This window comes from Volvox carteri (assembly GCF_000143455.1).
Source record: "Volvox carteri f. nagariensis unplaced genomic scaffold VOLCAscaffold_9, whole genome shotgun sequence".
NCBI lineage: Eukaryota > Viridiplantae > Chlorophyta > Chlorophyceae > Chlamydomonadales > Volvocaceae > Volvox > Volvox carteri.
Window position 1 is genome coordinate 1,369,602 of NW_003307552.1, and position 17,398 is coordinate 1,386,999.

General features: G+C 55.3%; 3 protein-coding genes across 3 annotated transcripts; 2 read left to right on the top strand and 1 right to left on the bottom strand.

Annotated features, from left to right (window-relative positions):
• Positions 1-2,718: 2,718 nt before the first annotated feature.
• On the top strand, positions 2,719-8,970 carry VOLCADRAFT_116796 (uncharacterized protein; the record flags this gene model as incomplete). Its single annotated transcript, XM_002948163.1, has 9 exons — positions 2,719-2,794; positions 3,099-3,309; positions 3,394-3,556; positions 4,050-4,919; positions 5,345-6,736; positions 7,036-7,233; positions 7,581-7,700; positions 8,383-8,595; positions 8,776-8,970. The coding sequence occupies 9 exons, from the start codon at positions 2,719-2,721 to the stop codon at positions 8,968-8,970; spliced, it is 3,438 nt and encodes a 1,145-aa protein (XP_002948209.1).
• Positions 8,971-10,198: 1,228 nt separating this feature from the next.
• On the bottom strand, positions 10,199-11,614 carry rpl31 (component of cytosolic 80S ribosome and 60S large subunit). The gene is made up of 3 exons (XM_002948310.1): positions 11,566-11,614; positions 11,221-11,490; positions 10,199-10,931 (listed from the first exon to the last, which is right to left on the bottom strand). Exons 2-3 carry the CDS (start codon positions 11,488-11,490, stop codon positions 10,851-10,853), a joined length of 351 nt encoding a protein of 116 aa, XP_002948356.1. The 5' UTR covers positions 11,566-11,614; the 3' UTR covers positions 10,199-10,850.
• Positions 11,615-12,168: 554 nt separating this feature from the next.
• Positions 12,169-15,187, top strand: VOLCADRAFT_43405 (uncharacterized protein; the record flags this gene model as incomplete). Its single annotated transcript, XM_002948164.1, has 5 exons — positions 12,169-12,544; positions 13,428-13,495; positions 13,960-14,220; positions 14,707-14,778; positions 15,101-15,187. Coding segments are annotated over 5 exons (864 nt in total), but the record flags the coding sequence as incomplete, so codon positions are not given.
• Between the last annotated feature and the right edge of the window lie 2,211 nt (positions 15,188-17,398).

Below are 17,398 nucleotides of genomic sequence, written 5' to 3' on the forward strand. Positions count from 1 at the left end.
ACCTGGATCGGCGCCTCCGCTCTCGTTTTGTGCGGCAATCCCAAGAACAAAATCGACAGCCCTCCCAGCAAACCTGCTCGGCGAGTAATGGGCGCTGGTTGGCTACGGATGCACTGAGAAACAGCGCACTGCCGTCTCTGACCATGCAGTTTTGAGCCAGGGGTCTTTAAATGTAAAAGCATTTTCTGTCAAGAGCGATAATGCAGAGACAGACTCAACACGAAATCTTGTTTCAAAAAGATCAGGACCCGAAATTTAAATATACGACGTCTTAACCAGTATATTGTAAAGGAAGGGCCAATACACCTAGATTTCGTACGCCTGTACGGGTGCCTCCAACCTTGCATCAGCTCATCCAAATGTGCTTCTGACAGTGCAAATACTTCGTTGAATGGGATAGTGAGAGATTAGCAGTTTTACGTATGGTAGCAACCGGAAGGGTGCTTTGTATGCGTCTGCGTCGGGTCGCCAGGCCCGTGTAACCCCTTGGCCAATCGAGTTGCCAACACCAAGCCTAGCATGCGCAATAGGGCACGGAGGGTTTTATGGCACTCTAATCCTGGATGCTTTCATTTGCCATAGTTCCCCAGTCCAAACTATGTAAGCTTCGGTTTGCTTGAGCGCTGAACGATGGAGCTGTAAGCGTTCCGCCCCCACCTGCTTTCCACGGGATCCATCTGTTTTAGCCCGTGTGTAAATGAATTCGTCAAGGGACTCGTCGAGGGACTCGTTGACATGTGTGTGATAACGAAATCGCTTCTCATTTGTGAGGCGGGCAAGGAACACGACTTTTAAGCTAGTTCTGACGTGGGGTTCTGACGTGTAATCTGTACACTTCCCTAATGGCATGCTTCGTGTGTACCAGCCTTTTGCGGGGAAGCGATTTTTGACCCCATGGGAGTTAAAGCCGAATACAGGGTGATACATGATGGACCATGAACCATGCGCCATTGGGCTTTTAGAGGACTTATACTCTACGTGCAGCCCTAGGTTAGAGAACAAGGGACGATGTTCACATACAGTGCAATGCGACATTAATTAAAGCGTCAAAGATGAATACTAGGATTCACCTGTACGGGCAGTACAACATGTGATACCGAATTTGCCAAATGGCTAGTCCCTTGTTTTCCTGGACGATTAGCAGCTACCGTGCAGACTGTTGCAATATTGTCCCGCGTTTAAGGCAGCCATCCGTGCTAGAGAAATCTGCTTTGCTCGCACACGGCTGCCACGGATTGATAATGGCTCCTGACTGTTGTGGCATGCATCAGCAACGAGCTAGAGGGGGCAGCAGGTTCGGCAATATCCGGCTACCTGGGCCCCTGCTAGATGGATAAGATCTATTCTCGACCCATTGGCTACTATCGTGAATTACCCGGGGTGCCTTCCCATACAACACCTCTTTTTGCGAATCAATGGGGCCGGAGCCCTGGGATTGGTGCCAGTCTGCCTGCCGTCCTGCGTCTCTGCATGCGGTGAATACACATTTCTACGCGCACGTTATCCAATCCAAGAAAGAAAGGTATTCGCCTGCAGGACTGCACATTCGTTCCACGAGAGATTATGCGTATTTTTCTTCCCGCTCTGGGCCTTTTTCACCCTCAGCCCGAGTTCGTTGTCTGCAAGCAATTTGGGAGAAGCCGCATATTTAGGGCCTTGCGCCACCTCGATGCCAAACACATAGGCTGATAAGAAGGCAGCCTAATATCGCCATACACATCCACGTAGCATGAGTGCCTTGGGATGTTGCCGGAACTGCCCGCTAGGTCACAACTGTTCGGACATACCTTACATATAACCTTTCATGTCCTCTGCGATTGGACTGGCTCGTTTACACAAAACATGGATCCACCTTAACCTACGCGGTTCTATGGAGAAGGCTTTGCGACCACCAATGCTGATGGCGAGATGGCGAGGGGCAGCCGCGTTGGTTGGCTGAAAGAGCTGCTGCCGGGCCTCTGCAGCAGGCTAAGCGAAGGCAACGGAGGATACAGAGAATCTTCATGGGCTTATGGAGAGGTACTCGACAAAATAACGATAGCAATGTACAGTGCAGAGTCCTTGTTGAGGACACGTCAACTGTCGCCGCAGCCCTGCGTTGCGCCGTGCACGTGAGTCTGGGCCGGACGCCGGAGATACAAAGCTGGGCTTCATGAAACACGTCATTCAAATAAAGGTTTCTAACTTCTTGCATTCCCGCAGCCTGTCCGACGTCAGTCAGACCAACCGCTAGTTGCATATAAAAGTGTGGACGGAATATGGGTACTGTAATAAGATGTTGAGTTGCAGAGGTGTTGAACATTCCATGTTGGAGTTTTAGCAATACAAGCATGAATTTTGTGAAAAGGCGCGGACGGTATACATACAGAGTTCCTGCTCCGAGCCTCTGTCATGAAGATAAAACACGTGTATGGGGTTCCGTATGTACAGTAGTCGCCGGTCATCGTTTCGTCCTCAAGGAAACGGAACATGGGTCAGGGGAGTTGGTCCCGTACAAAAGAATGTGCGACAATGCAGCTTCATCTGTGGTACCTCAAATTGTTCGTCATGCTTACAATGTACGTGGTTGCGCCTATATGGTGAACGAGATGTTTGAAGTGGATGCGCTCTGGTGCCAATCTGTCTCGAGAAGTTCTCACTAAGAGCAAGAACCTAGAACCAAAGTTCATTGGCCCAAACCGTGATCACTGCGAATTGAGCCTCTAGGGCCGGGCTGTCATGGGCACCGGCCTCGGACCAGCCTGGTTCTCGCAAGAGTTCCCAGGTCTGGCGGCACGCCGGGAACCGTTTCCAGGTGAGCCCACATTCGCTGCCTGTAAAGTTAAGTCAATCCATTGAAGAGTTCGTGAGTGTTACCTCCAGGTGCGGAGTGATTTGCGGGAACAGTAGGAAGCTGTAACTTTTGCATAAAGCTAAGATGCGGGATGTTGCCCGGAATTTCTTGACTGACTTCTATTTAGTAACACATAGTTCGAATTGAGTGTGTTCCAAAACTTTCGGCGTAGGCATAGGCAGAGTAGAGGTTAACTGCACCTTGGACGGAGGTTCCTTCTCCTGTGGCAGTTTCCCTTACACTGCATGGATATGACTCGTCGCAGATGTGGACAGATGGCAAACAACATACGTGCGTTATTCATCTTCCGAGACTGCCCAAGCCCGGGGCTGGAATGCCGAATGTTGTCGCCGCAACTTGCACAGCCTGGGCGTCAACGACCACCCCATACTGCGGCAACACAACCTACCTGATGCTATTAATATGCGCATCATTGAGGCGCCAGCTGAGTTTGCGCTTCCGGTCAAGCAGGACAGGTAATCGTGATTACGAGCTTACCTGGCCAAAGTCCGCGCATCTGAATCCACCCGAACCAATGGAAACTTCGCATGTCTGGACAGGCGCCTTCTTCCCTGCTTTAAAGTCCGACTGGAGGTGCAGCACCACGGTGCTTTGTGGCTTCCGGTCACACTGCGCGCGCACGTCCTTTCGCAGCAGGACAAGGAGCAGATCACCTCCTGGCTGCCGCCCGATGATATTAACGGTCGAGATGACAAGGTACAGGTAGGGAGCAAGTAGTTTTGAGACCGGGGTGAGATCCTGGCACGTTGCACCAATTTCCGTACAACATCGTCTGCAAGAGCTGTCGCCGCAGTTACCACCCGCCCATGCTACAGAGTCCTGACGGAGCCCCATGGTCTTGCACTTTTTCATCTAGTTTTATTATCTCTAATGTTCTGCGTCTGCATCCTTACCCTGAATCGCTCTGTAGAAAGCTGTTACGGAGCTCAAGGGTACCTCTTACATCCGATGCACGCTGGAGGTACGAGTCAAGACTGGGGGTGTTTCCCTTGTCGTCATACCAGTCCGCCTAGGACGAGGCCCATTCGGGAAGCATAAAATATGCATGTGGTTGCCAGCTGTTAAGGGTCGCATGACCTCCATATCCACGTTACATGATGACGTTCCAGACAACCTGCCAACCCCGAATAGCGGTCTTCCTTTTCTTACCGAGCTGCTGCCCTCCCGGCTAATGCTGGTTTCCCCCGGTCTTTAGGCCGCCGCCAACGGTGAGACGCGGGCTGTAGGCATCGGCGGCAAGGACGGCCAGAGCTTGCCTCAGAGCGCAAATGGCGGCTCCACGGCTCTGGTGTACAGCAGCTCCCTGCGGAGCACCGACCGCCTCTCAGTGAAACTCGAGCCATCCTCATTCAGTTTCTCCGGTGACGCAGCCGGCGGCGGTGCTGGTGGCGGCGGCGCTGGTGGCGTCAGCAGCAGCTTCAACCCCGACGGGCTTGGCGGCAACAGCAGCGCCGGTGTCCGCACCCTCTCCGGCCTGCAACCCGACCAACACAACGTACTGGAGCCGTACGGCTTGATGGAATCCGCGGGTCTAACGGTCAACGGTATGATTCGGGACATGGGACCGGCGGGAAGGCAGCACGGACTCACAAGCGGCGGCAGCGCTGCCGCCGCTGGCCGTGACCCCATCGGACCTCTGAACAGCCTCTTTGCGGCGAACCGGCCCGACCCGGTTGTCACGTTGGCCTCCAGTGGTCGCATGAGCTCTACTGGCAATGGGCTGGCAATGGCCGGCAATGGCGCGCGGCTGGGTACGGGTGAACCGCGGGACTCCTTTGATGTTACCGTGGAGATGCTGATGCAGCAGCAGCAGCCGCTGCAGTACCCCCTGCAGCGCCGGTCTTCGCCGATTCACGGGGGCGGGGCGCTGGAGGCGCCGGCTGCTCCAGCCGGCGGCATCGGCGGGCAGTTGATTCACGAAATGCAACGGCAGCTGCAGCAGCGGCAGGAAGAGCAGAGCCAGCGTCAGCAGCATGAGAGAACCTCTGGCAATGCGGATGGCTGTGGCAGTGACACAGCCAGTGTTGTTCTACAAGGAGGTAGTAACATTATAGCGGCGGTGCAGGTGTGTTGGTGTGTGCGGCTGTGTGCATGGCTGCGTGGAAGTGTTAACTATGCTTTATGTCCTTTGGGGCGTGATGTGGATGCAACTCTGATTGATGAGGCGGCCATGAGTTATAATTAGAACCTGAATCTGTACAAAGATTGGAGCACTGGGGGGCTGGGGCAGTATGCTCGGATGCCATACCCGATGCCACATCGTGCCTTGGAGGCGAAATATGCCCAAATTAGTGCTAATGGGGAGATTACTAAACCCCCACGACCTCATTGCCGGTCAGTAAATGTTCTTGCGGTATCTATCTGCTTCATTCGCCAATGGTTCGTTCTTCCCCCCGTGTATGGTGTCTCACGGGCCCCGATCTGGCTTCTGGGAAGTGAATACCGGGCGCGGTGTTACATGTACATCCCCTGGTACATGACCCACCGCAGGACTTTGAGTTCACCAATTTGGAGTTCCTCAAGCCGACCCGCATGAACAAGGTCTACATAGCCTTCACCGCCTCCATTCTGGACACCGACTTGCTGTTCGTTGTGTTCAATGTACCCACCATCGGCATCTGTCGCGCCGAGCAACGTGAAAAGGCCTGCAAGAAGCTGCACATCGACTATCGGCTTCTGTCGCACTTTGACCAGGGCGCCGGCGACCGCCTGGACCGCGACCGTCTGGACGTGATGGCGGCGGTGGGCGGCGGCCATAACGGCAGCGGCGGCACGGCATCGTCGCCCTTCCTCACCTCCAGCGACGGTGGCCTCAGGGGACAGACGCTGGAGTCCAACCCGTTGCCGCCGGCGCAGGGGGGCCGGTACGCGCCGCCACCAGCCCCGGGAAGGATGCCCGTGCAGGCAGGCAAGGGACCACCGCAGACGCAGCAGCTATCACCGCTGCAGCAGCAACAGCAGCAGCAACATCACCAACATCACCACTCTGGCAGTATGGGACAGGAGTTGCAGGGCTTTCCTGCAGGACAGCAGCTGCAGCAGCAGCAGCCGTGTCCGAGTCCTTCGCCACCATCTGGAGTGTCGGTTGGGCTGTCCCTGGGGCCCGGAGGCGGCGGCAGCGGCGGCATCATGAAATTCGGCGTGATGCCTACGCGGCATAGCTCCGACAGGTTGCCTGGGCAGCATCTCTCAACGGAAAGCGACTATCCTCGCATGCCTTCAGGCCTGGACCTGCACCCCAACTCGCAGCAGCAACAGCAACAGCACCCACAGCAGCAGCAGCGATTGGTTGAGGTCTGCGTGGGGATGGTGGGTGGGCCAGGGCTGCAAGCTGGTGGGATGGGCAATGTCGGAGGCGGCGGCGGCGGCTTTCCGGGCCCGCAGGGCATGTTGGGGGTTGGTGGCAGCGGGAGCTTAACCGGGGGGTTCCTGTCCCCGCACCCTTCTCTGTCCGGCCCCGCCGGCATGATGCCCAGCGGCGGTGTCATGGATCTGAACGGAATGGCAGGGAATGGTGGTGCCGGCGGCGGCGGCGGCGGCCCCATGGCAGGGAGCAGCGGCGGCACGCTTGGTGGCAGGATGATGCCTGGCAACATGACTTTTGGCATGGGCCACGGCGGCGGGATGGCCTGTGATTTGCGGGGCACGGGCGGTCCCGACTTCTTCTTTGGTGCCAGCGGCATCAGCGGCGGCGGTGGCGGCTTGGGTTCTGGCATGAGCGGTGGCGGCGCCGCCATGTCTGCTGGCGGCGGCAACGGCCTCCCGATGAACGGCGGGATGAGCGGCATGGGCCCCGGCGGCTTCGGCCCTGCGGCCCATGGTGGTATCGAGCTGAACATGCTGTGCATGGGCAACAACAGCCGCAAGCGCGATCAGGGCCCGGTGAGGACGCTGCCGTGTACGTGACGGCAGGTAGTACGGACCAACAAACAGTACAGCATCAGTGTGCATGTGCATCCTGTGTGCGACCGTGGCAATTTAATTATAAAATCACTTCTATATGTGCGTTTGCGGCCTCCTACTCCGCAAAATTGGCAGCGTACCGCATCCATGTCCTGTTGCTCGTCTTCTCCTGTTGCGTGTCGCGTCTGGGATTCGCTTGGGTGGGGGTCTTATCCCTTCCTGGGTTGAAGTCCGCCCCGTGCCGGCCCGCGGGTCGGTTGCCGCCTGTTGCCCGACAGAAGGACGACGACAACTACCGCTTCCAGCCGGTGCAGCCCCATGAGCTACCACCGTACCAGGGCTTCATGGGCCTTACGTCGAGTGACGTGGACATGCTGCTGCCCGCCCCTCACTCCCGGATGGCCATGCGGGACTTCATCAATGAGGTGTACGACAGTACGGGCCTGCACCGCCGGCTGACCCACATGGATATGCAGGTTGGTGAGGACGCCAAGCAAGCACGGGGCTATGCCAGTTGAAGGCTTCGGGATCCCATGGAATTTGAATGGACACATAGTTCAGGAGTCCTGGTGGGACTTATGCCCGCTGAAAGATGCCATAACAGCATGTGTGTTTGCATATGCGGGGTCAAACCCTCGGGTGCATTACAAAATGAAGGAGGAACCATCCCGGGTTGTGCGGGCTACCCTCGGACCGCAGTACCACAACCGCCATCACTCTCGTTGAACATTGAAGCTTACTGGCTCCCCTGCTACTTCACTCGCCAGTGGTTCGTCTTACCCCACCCCTGGACCGCCCCTCGCACCCGCAAACACACGCACAGGCGCTACTCTCCCAAGCGGGCTTCCCCATGGACTCCAACAGAGAGCATGATACCATATCGCCGCAGCAGTGGGACGAGTTCTCCAGCCAGTTCCGCTCCATCGTCAACACGCTGCAGCAGGTAGGGTAGGGGCACGCGGCTGATGCGTAATAAAGAGCGGGTTGTCTGAGCAGGATAACCTTTAGCTTGTAATGCTCAGGGGTGACTGGGCGGGTGGAGGGCGGCTGGTTAAACTTGGTGGGGTGGGTGGTTGATTTAGGCCAGGATGAATCACTGGGCTTGCTCCGGTGGGATACGGCGGGGGGCATGCATCAACTGCGCGTGCAATGCGAGGGGAAACAAGGCGGGTGGGGGCCCCACCGGCACAAGGAGCCGTTCCGGTGAGCGAGTGTGGAATGCTGACTGCTGACCTGTGAACAAGGAAATAAAATCAAGGGATTTTAGCGGTGCAGCAGCAGCAGCGGGATTTAGAAGGCGTTGTTCGGAAGATTTGAGAGGGTATGCGAGGGCAATTGCAAAGGCAGGGACATCCGTGCGCGTGCTGGTCCTAACTTAGAATAGAAAGAAATTGTTGCACGTGCGCTCACACGAGTAATACCTTAATCAACTGAGCAGCGAGAACGACATGACGAGGGGATGGCAGACGGCAATGGTATAGTGTCCCTTGAGAGTGGAGGACAGTAGGCACGACTCCATGTATTCGCTATATCATGTACATGATTTCATTACTGTTGTATTTTCTATTACGTATCGTATTATATTGTACTCTAAATATCGCGCACATGTTTCTTCCTCCTTCCAGGTGGCCAGCGTATGGACTCTCGAGGACCCGGTGGTCATCAGCGGCTTCGACATGGATCGCGCCGGCACCATCACGGCGCTGGCTAACGAGCCGGCTGGCACCTTCATCTGCCGCTTCAGCATGTCGCAGCCGGGCTGCCTGGTACTCACCTGCAAGGTCGGCACCGCACACCCCAAGGCGGATGCAATGGGACTCATCCACGCAATCATTAAGGTATGCCGCTTCAACCACCTCCAACACCCCCGGCACCATCGCCTGGGCCAACCGCCGCCTCTGCGGCGTGAGCGGAAAGCAATAAAATGCGTGAAGAGTGTAGGGCACGGACCGCCAATGTCAAGACCATGCCGCATGTCTCGTAAGAATGTATGTATATATGTTGTATTTCCGACACAGATTGACGACTTGCACGAACGTCGCGTGGACACGTGGATTCGCGACTACGCGGGTGCAACGCACCTGCTGGATGTGTACCGCCAAAAGCGTGTGGATAAGCGCAAAGTGTTCGCCACCAACTATACTCGCCTACGGGGCCTGGATGTCGGGGACGAGCAGTCATCGCAAGCCCGACTGGGACAGGGCTTCATGTGAGGGGGAGGAGAGTGACCAACCGGGGCTCGTTGTGGCGTTGGTTCAGTGGAGTGCGTATACATATATATGGTAAGGTTAGGTCGGGTGTCACGACGTCTGGTGTTCTGCACTTCTACGAACGGCATATCCTGCAGCTGCCTTTTAGGGAGCGCGTGTCTAACTCGATGAGGCTAACCGACGGATGGTCAAGGTATCAAGTGCATGGACAAACTGACGCTGCTGCGGGTCAGTGATCGGACGGGTCGCCAGGGCAGCAGCAGCAGCAACGGCTGCGACTGGTGTTCTGGCTGGTCGAAGGCCTTGCAGCAGCATTTAGCGAATGAAGAGTTCCCTTGTCTTAGTCTTCATTTGTTGCAAAGGTATGGCCTGCCCTATACGAATGAACAGAAGGCCACAATAGTGAATGGCCGGTTCTGTTCAACGCCGTTTTGGTCACGTGTATTGCGGTTTGCGGAGACTTCTGTGCCGCGTGCGGGCCCTGTGAGTTGAAGTTGTACTATCCAAATGAAACCATGAGGTCCCGGTTCCCGTCTGTACATGGCTGTCCTATCTTCCGTGCTGGCCGTGTCTATCTGGCCTTGACTTCAGCATCACTCTTATAGAGCCCTTGCCCTCGATTTGCCAATATTGAATTCCGCTGCCTGAGCATTCTGTGAAGGGCGCTCCTTGTCTGTAAGCCTGGCAGGAAAACTTGCTGCTCAGGTGGCTTGCATGGTTAAAGCTAAACAGGGATACCGGGCTGTCCGGCGATGTTGTTGTGATATCCTGTGGCTTGGTAGGTGGCTTGCTGATATCCTGTGGCTTGCAGTACTTGATGGCGAGCCAGCAGCCTTTCCCGGACTGGAGGGTTCTTAACCGTCGAATAAAATGAGGATATTTTGGATATATGTGCGTTGTTCGCGCATTACAAATGCGTGAACGTATGATAGCTTGCTGCGAGTACGGTAAAACGTTTTTGGGGGTTTAACTCTAGTAGCGGAGTAATGGTTATGCAGCTTTTGATCTGAAAGGCGGATGTCGTACTTCATGCATGGGCGTGACAACGGCTGAGTCCTCGTGTAGTCCTTCAAGCGGCGGGTAATTTCTGCATTCCCTATGTATTGTTTTGGATTTCGCCTGGTTGATAGAATGCCGCCTCAGGCCGGTACCTAAATAGAAAGTTTTGGAACACAATCAATCAAAAAAATCTCATGGCGGTCAGTGGTTCAAAAGATTGACCCTTCGCTTACCGCGGATTTTAAATCCTTATTTGGTTAATTTGCCTGGGATGCGAAAGCCTATTCCTAAATGGTGGGTGTTGCTGGTTGGATGCTGTGCTCTGTAAAACCCGATTATATCAAGACGCGAACGATATCAGTTCAAAGGTCCTTCTCGTTGTATAACCCGACAGACAGCCATGCTACATAGTTAACGTGAACGTCTGTTGACAATGGTAGGGTATTGTGCTGCGGAATGGACTAGCGTTCCAATGCTAAGGCAATGCGACTGCCCGGAGCTTATGTTGAGCAATCTTTTATGAAGGGTCCACTTTTTTGCCGTGTGCGTGCTCGCAAAGACGAAATTAACCTTTCACATGCCCCGCATAGTCTACCTTGATGCAACCGGACACAACCGATGTCCAAAAGAAGCCTGCCATCCCCCCACCGCTAGGCATCACTGTTCACCTGGACAGGCTGCAAGCCATCATGTTTTTAGCCCAAACTCTGGTTCACTCAGACATGCAGTACAACCGCTGGCACGCCCATGGTATTCTTAGCGAACAACAGCGCTCAGAACGGATTTTGCTTCCCCGCTGACATATGCCGACGGCTGCATCCCCAAAAGAAATCTAGACGAGGGACAGCAGGTTCCGCGTTTCACTCGTTACACGGTTTGCAAGCCTAATCGTCCTGGACGACAACCGTGCCCTTGCCCTTCGTCGACTGGTCATCCGCAACGGTCACAAAGGAGTACATCTCCTCCTGCAGCAAGCAATCAAAATGACAGTGGCAGATGGCCAATTTGCAACTGTTGGCAACGCGCTCCGCCTGCAAAACAAGGCTCATGGATAACGACACGGCTTTCCCATGTTGCGCAAGAGTTCTGACAGGACTTAGACGTAGGACTATCCTTCCCCAGCGACCTCAGGCCGTCAAAAGTCTCTTTCTGTACTGAAGGCTACCGCCACAGCCCAACAAATTGCAATCTAGCCCAATAATGCTTCCTTAACAAAACTCTTTAACTTGTTACAAGCTATGGCCAGGAACATACCTTGGCGTCCTCGTCGTCATTGCGCCGCCTGCTGATGACTATGCGCAGACGGGTGGGCACATTCTTGATGCCCTTGGCCCAAACAGCCTTGTTCAGCTTAACGTCCAGGCGCACGTCTGATGTGCCCATTACCTTGGCAGCAAACTTGCGTATCTCCTTAACAGCCTTAGGAGCGCATTTCTTAAAGCTGGTCTTATGCAGCCGCTTGGAGAGGTGAATGGTGTACTCACGAGTCACCTGCTCCTTGCTGCGGCTCTTCTCCTTCGCCATCTGCGCGGCCAGTGAACGTAGCTAATAAGAAAGACTGCGCCGACACGGGAAAAAACGGCCTTCGTATTAGCCTACCTTGCCACACGAAGTTTAAAGGCAGCGGCGTGGGGAAGGGAAACGTCCAAAGAGAGAGAACGTTGTTGCTCTGGGCGCACAAGTCGGCTAAACGGTGACGTACGGACCGTACGCGGGTGTTTTGCTTTGCAAAAAGCCTCTTGCGCAAGAGTCCCTAGATCTGTGACTCTACATGGACTTAGCTCGTAATGGATCTTTTGCCTGCAAAGTGTCAACATGCATTAAGGTTCCAGCGGTCTTGCAGTTATTTATTAATTGCCGAAGTGTGCGCTGTTGACGCTATTCTAGTGAGCACCTATGGCTAACATACGGCAACCTTGCAATCCATGCACGTCATATAGTCAATCCTCCACAGCGTTAGCGCTAAGCAGGTGTCGAGTCAGCAGGAGGCCGTGGAGCCGGCAACCTGCTGACGTGCTTCGTTCAGCTGAAAAGCTAACGAGCATTTGGTATCTCGCAAGCCGCATCCGACTGGTCACTGCATCTTCAAGCCCCAGCGATGGCGCAGCCGTCAGTCCGTTGCCGCCTGGCGAAATCGTTGCATCGACAAACTCGCTCGAGTCAGTCGAGGAGCTTCCACCCGCACAATCTAAAACAGGAGTTCAGAAAGCACGCGAATTTGCAAATCGAGTCTTTTTTGGGTTCGTCCTGGGGCTGGCTGGGGCGGTGGTCATCTTATATGGGAAGCTCCTCATGCTGGCGCTCTTGGTTTTCGTCGCGTACCAAGCGTCACGCGAATATTTTGGCTTTATGTCGTCGAAGCAGATGTCGAAGGGTATGCCGCCTCCGCCACCGCTCGTCAACGCAGCTACAACTGCAATGTGCGTGGGCATCACAGTCCTTAGCCACTTCTACCGTGGCAAGAGCGGCACCGTGTTGGCCGTCGCGGCCTTCTTACTGCTCGTAATTCAAGTTGTGGTCAACAAGCGTCCAAAGTTTGCACAGCTGGCGTCGTCCTTGTTTGGGCTATTCTATTGCGGTGAGCGCAAACGGCCAACATCTTGGAGGGGCCTCGGCAGGGTTTGCATCATCTCATGTGTTGACATCTTGGTCATGCACGGGCCTGTGGGCCGATCAACCGTGGACCGTATGGCAGTTAGCCGTGCAGACATTTGTTGGCCAGGGGCTGCACGTGCCGGGGGCGGGAGCCAACTAGCCTTGGAGTTTTGGTGGTGATTTGAAACGTTATTTCCAATGCGGAACACAACGAAGCAGCCAGCGTCCTGTTCACTGATGAGCTGTCGAGCGCTGAACATCCAAGGATTTGAAGGCCGCACTGCATGGCCTTAGTGCTGTGTGATAAGCAAGCTGGAGTCCGGAACACCGGATGCAGCAACAAAGTAGTAGTTGCTGCGGCCCCTGCGGCACTGGCGGCACCAGCTATGGGGAGGCAGCGGCGACGGCAGCGCCAGCTGCGGCAGTGGAGACTTGCGTGGTTGTAGCAGCAGCAGTCTCTTATGAGTGCTGTGCGAATCATTGTGGGAGATGTGCCTTGGGAGATGCCAATCAGCTGCCATCAGAGCAAGGGGGGAGGCACTGGGTGGTACACTATGGTCTAACGCAGGTTCATCCCCACAAGGTGACTCATATTCCGCGCCCCACATTTGCGGCCGGATGCGGCTAAAAGTGCATGAGACATATCAACGCGGTTGCCCTGCTTTTGTCCTGCAGGATGCAGGTCGTATCTGTGAGTTGCCCGTTTTGTAGCCTTGAACCTCCGGTGTCAGTGTTGGGAACGAAAGGTGCCATGTAGCCTGCTTCATACGGCCCAACTTGAGTAAATTGCTTGTCCCTTGCTCGCTCTTGTTGGCTTTGGCCGCATGGCTGTGGGATGCGTCTGCTCGATGTCTTACGACATGAAGGGTGGTTGCCAAGCTTCTGGCTTAAGCTTAGAGCCCTCTCGGCGCCGGCCCCCGACACACCACTTGCGGTGAGTCCGGGCCGTGACATTGAACACTAACCGGGGAGAAAGGTCCATGAGGATCTGCACCGTAATGTTTTGGAGTTGTCGAGTGAGACGGCGCTACATAGGGGGTTCCATCCTCATGGCTTTTTGACGGACAGGTCCTTGGCCTGGGGGTCATCAATAAGTGACTCAGACCGGCACAGGGACTTTATAAACTCACGATGCTTCTGCCTTTTTCATGCCCTCCTGAACACTCCTCGTGGCACAACTTCCTAAAATGTCCGGAGACTTAGGACAGGCTACCTTTATAGTCCCCCGCCGCACCGCCACTACCACCAGATGCACCATTGTGACGTTATTCAAGTCTCGATTGGCGCGGCTTTTAGGTTCCTGAATTGCTTGTTACCTCCACCGCCCACGTCCCTCGCACCGGCGCAATGACCACCCCACGGGCACCCGCGCGCATGGCCGCCATGCTTCTTGCATAGGTTCTTTTGAGCTCTATCACCGGGTGGCCAACCACTGTGGGTATGGTGGCGGTGCTGACGGCGGTGGCGGTTATCATTGCGGCGGACACGGGGGCGTACTTCGTCGGCAAGGCCATGGGGCGAACCAAGCTGACGGACATCAGCCCCAAGAAGACGGTGGAGGGGGCGGCCGGCGGCATGGCTGCCGCGGTGGCTGTAGCGCTAGGCTCCTGGGCGGTGTTCGCATGGCCGTCAACACCACTGGGAGCGGTGGCGCTTGGGGTGAGCGCGTGTGAAGTGGCGGGACGGCAGTGATGGATCGCTTCATGTTGGGGGAGGCGTACACATGTATTTATGCAGATTGGGTCTTGTATGCATGTTGGCCTCTGTTATAAGTTGCGTGCGATAAGTTATTTCCTTCGGCGTTTCCTCTTTTTTCCTCCTTCGTCGAACTTTCCTTAGCATGTGTCTGTGGGCGTTTGGCTCGTTTAGACCCGACATGGGGCTCCCGATCCGCTACCACGTAACATAACACAAATCACGAAGTCGCTATGGGCATTTGGAAAGCGTGGGGTGGGAGTGGCCATGAGTGCCCGCCCTCATATGGCCGGCGCCACCTTGAATGGAATTATTATACCGCGCCGCCGTTTTACCTCGCTATTCTGTAGCGGCCCCCCGCCACATATTCGTTTTGTGCGGCACATCTGTCTTTTCCTCCCCGCCGGCGGATTAATCTAATGGATGAAACCCAATTGCACGCTGTTTCAGGTTTCCGTGTTCTTCTCGTCGTTATTCGGGGATTTGATCGAATCGATCATGAAACGAGATGCGGGCATGAAGGTGGGTGGGGCACCGGGGGAGAGGCGGGCACGCGTGAAGCAGGGAAGGAAAGGAGCATTGGCCGCAGAACGCAGGCGGCAGAAGAAGTTGCGGTTTGTCATGGCACGCCGTTCCCTGGACCGTTACCTTTGATTTCGGGGCCGCTAGGGGCATCTTGGCTTTTGTCCATCTGACTCGTGCACCTGACCCCGCGTGTGTCGTAAACATGTCACCTCCTCCGCCCTGCGCTTTAGCCTTTACTGTTTGCAGTCTGCGAGCATGGTTTTCTAATCTTCGAATTTCATTTCCTAAGCCCCTCTGTACGTCCCTGTGCGACACCCAGGACTCGGGCGACCTGATTCCTGGCCATGGCGGTCTGCTTGACCGGTTCGACAGCTACATTTTCAGCGGGGCGGTCGTCTACTTTTTCTCAGTCTTTTGCCTACCACTTTTAGATTCCCTTACTGGCGTGGGCGTGGGGGCGGCAGTAGCGAGTGCGGCAACGGCAGCACGGGCGGTCGCCTTGGCGTGATCCTCTGATATTACGGATCACGCACGGGCCTCCGTCCCACGCCGGCGCATGGGCCCCCTCCCCATCGCCTCCGTCCCATGCCGGCAGTTTATTTCTTGAGTTTCTCGCATATGATTCCCCCTTCGCCTTCCATCCTCTTTGCGTCCTTGTCACCCCGGCTTCCACCTGGTGAGCCTTGGGCTTTCCTCCCGGGTGGTGCGGTTGTTGCAAGGAATTAGGGAGGGATACAGTGTGAGGTAGAGAGCCTTTGTTCTCGGCGGTGGAATTGGCGCTATGTTCGCCACTTGGCGCCAAACGAGGTCAGCACCCCATCTCCCAGCAGCAGCAGGAGCAGGAGAGCTTTCCCTGCGCAGCGCCGCCTGCTGCATTTGGCACGGGAGGAAAAATATCCCGGATACCGAAAGCGAAGCGCACGAGTGGCGTTGAACAGACCTTCAAACACGGTATTGTGTTTTGCGTTTTATCAATAACAACAGTATGCAAACGCAACACAAAGGAAACTTGTGTGTGATTTCATTAGTGCTGAGCAGCGCTTTGCTTGGGTATGTGTCCATACACGTGAGTGTTTCCCACCTGAGGTGAACCCACCTGTTTTTCCAGGTCCACGACATTAAAAAGCGAGGGGCCTGAGTGCTGTAAGTCCCGCATCATAAGAAACGAAAAAACGAAAGCACCTCATAAAGCCCAGGTGACGTACAAACTAAAGCAGGTGCGAACGGGGCAATCCAGTTGCGGTTCTGCCCGCGACTAAACATGTGGTCTTAGAGCACGTAAGAGCGGGAGGGAAGGAGGAAGGTTAAAACACTGTAGTGGTATGTATGCGTGGATGTGTGTCTACTGCAGGGAAGCGAGTCATAGAGGCTGAGCTACAGCGATGTGAGACGTGACCCGGCCGGTGCAGGCAGTAAACATGAAAGGTAGTGTTGCTTGTGCCGACGGGAATGGGGGATGTTAATCTGGAGGATCGAAGGTTATCCGGAAGGTAGGCAGGGGGGTTGATGGCATTTTTCGCTGGGGCCGTGTTTCGAACAGTTTTGTTGCGCAGGATGTGGTGGGGCTGTGAAATGGTGCCAGTGGTGTGTTTTGGAGTGGTCGAGTTGGTGAGGTGGAAGTTACCTGGTGTCGTGCCTCGAATTCCTTGCCCATGCGCATGGTCACGTAGAGGTGTGTGCATGTAATATGTGTGCATCCGTGTGTGTGTTTGTCGTTAGAGGCAGCATCGAAGTGTAGTGCCGTGACTTCATTTACCTGCGTTGGGGGAATGCTTAGCGCACCCAACATTGCTACCGCGGAAGCAACGGGCTAATGTGTCTGCGTCCTTGTGCATGAGTGATCCCACGGCCTGGCCCCTCCTCCTCGCATGTTTCGTCCCATTACGTGACTTGAGGGGGAGGGGAAGCAGGGACCCCGTGCGCGTGCGGTTTCGCCTTGGCAGCGTACGCTGGTACGCGTGGCAATGACAGTACTTTCCATGGCAAGATATTCCGTGCTCCCTGGTTGCGCGATCCTACCGCGCACCTTTGCGGAGTTGACAACGAAATGAAGTTATTCGCTGGTGTCATTGCTTCTTACGGTTTGCACCTCTTGACGCCCACGCCAACGCGCATACTTTCACAAATAGTCACAAGGATGTTTCTGTGTGGTGTATGGCATCCATGGTGTCACAATAGACAACACGGAGCCACAGCCTGACCCCGAGCGCCGCTTCCCTCGCTCGAAGCTCATGCGTACGCATATGGGCATCATATCAATGGTGCCCTGGTCAGCAAGACACGTGACTGACAACCGCTAATCACCCGGGCCCGGTGGTCCCGACGACACTGTGGGAAGCTGCTCCGTACGGGCTGTCCCTTGAATTTCGGAAGTAAATCGATCTCCCTGCGATCGATTTACTTTTGGACAAGCAGGCTCTGTCACTCAGACCACGCAAGAGATGCACGCCTCTACCGGACGCGTCCGCAACTAGGTGAAAGGAAGGGAGTAGGCGGGAGAAGTCCAGTGAAACCCCAATGAACGGTAGGAGGGTTAACGAAGAGCGCTGCCGAGATAGTTCAATTTCCGGTCGCTAACAGGGTTTCGCTTGCAGGTTCTGTTGGAGGGGAGGAGGGG

Coding starts and splice junctions, on each gene's coding strand:
- rpl31 (XM_002948310.1), bottom strand. CDS start 11,490: ATGGCGAAGGAGAAGAGCCGCAGCAAGGAGCAGGTGACTCGTGAGTAC. Junction 10,932..11,220: donor ATGACGACGAGGACGCCAAG/GTATGTTCCTGG, acceptor TGCTTGCTGCAG/GAGGAGATGTACTCCTTTGT.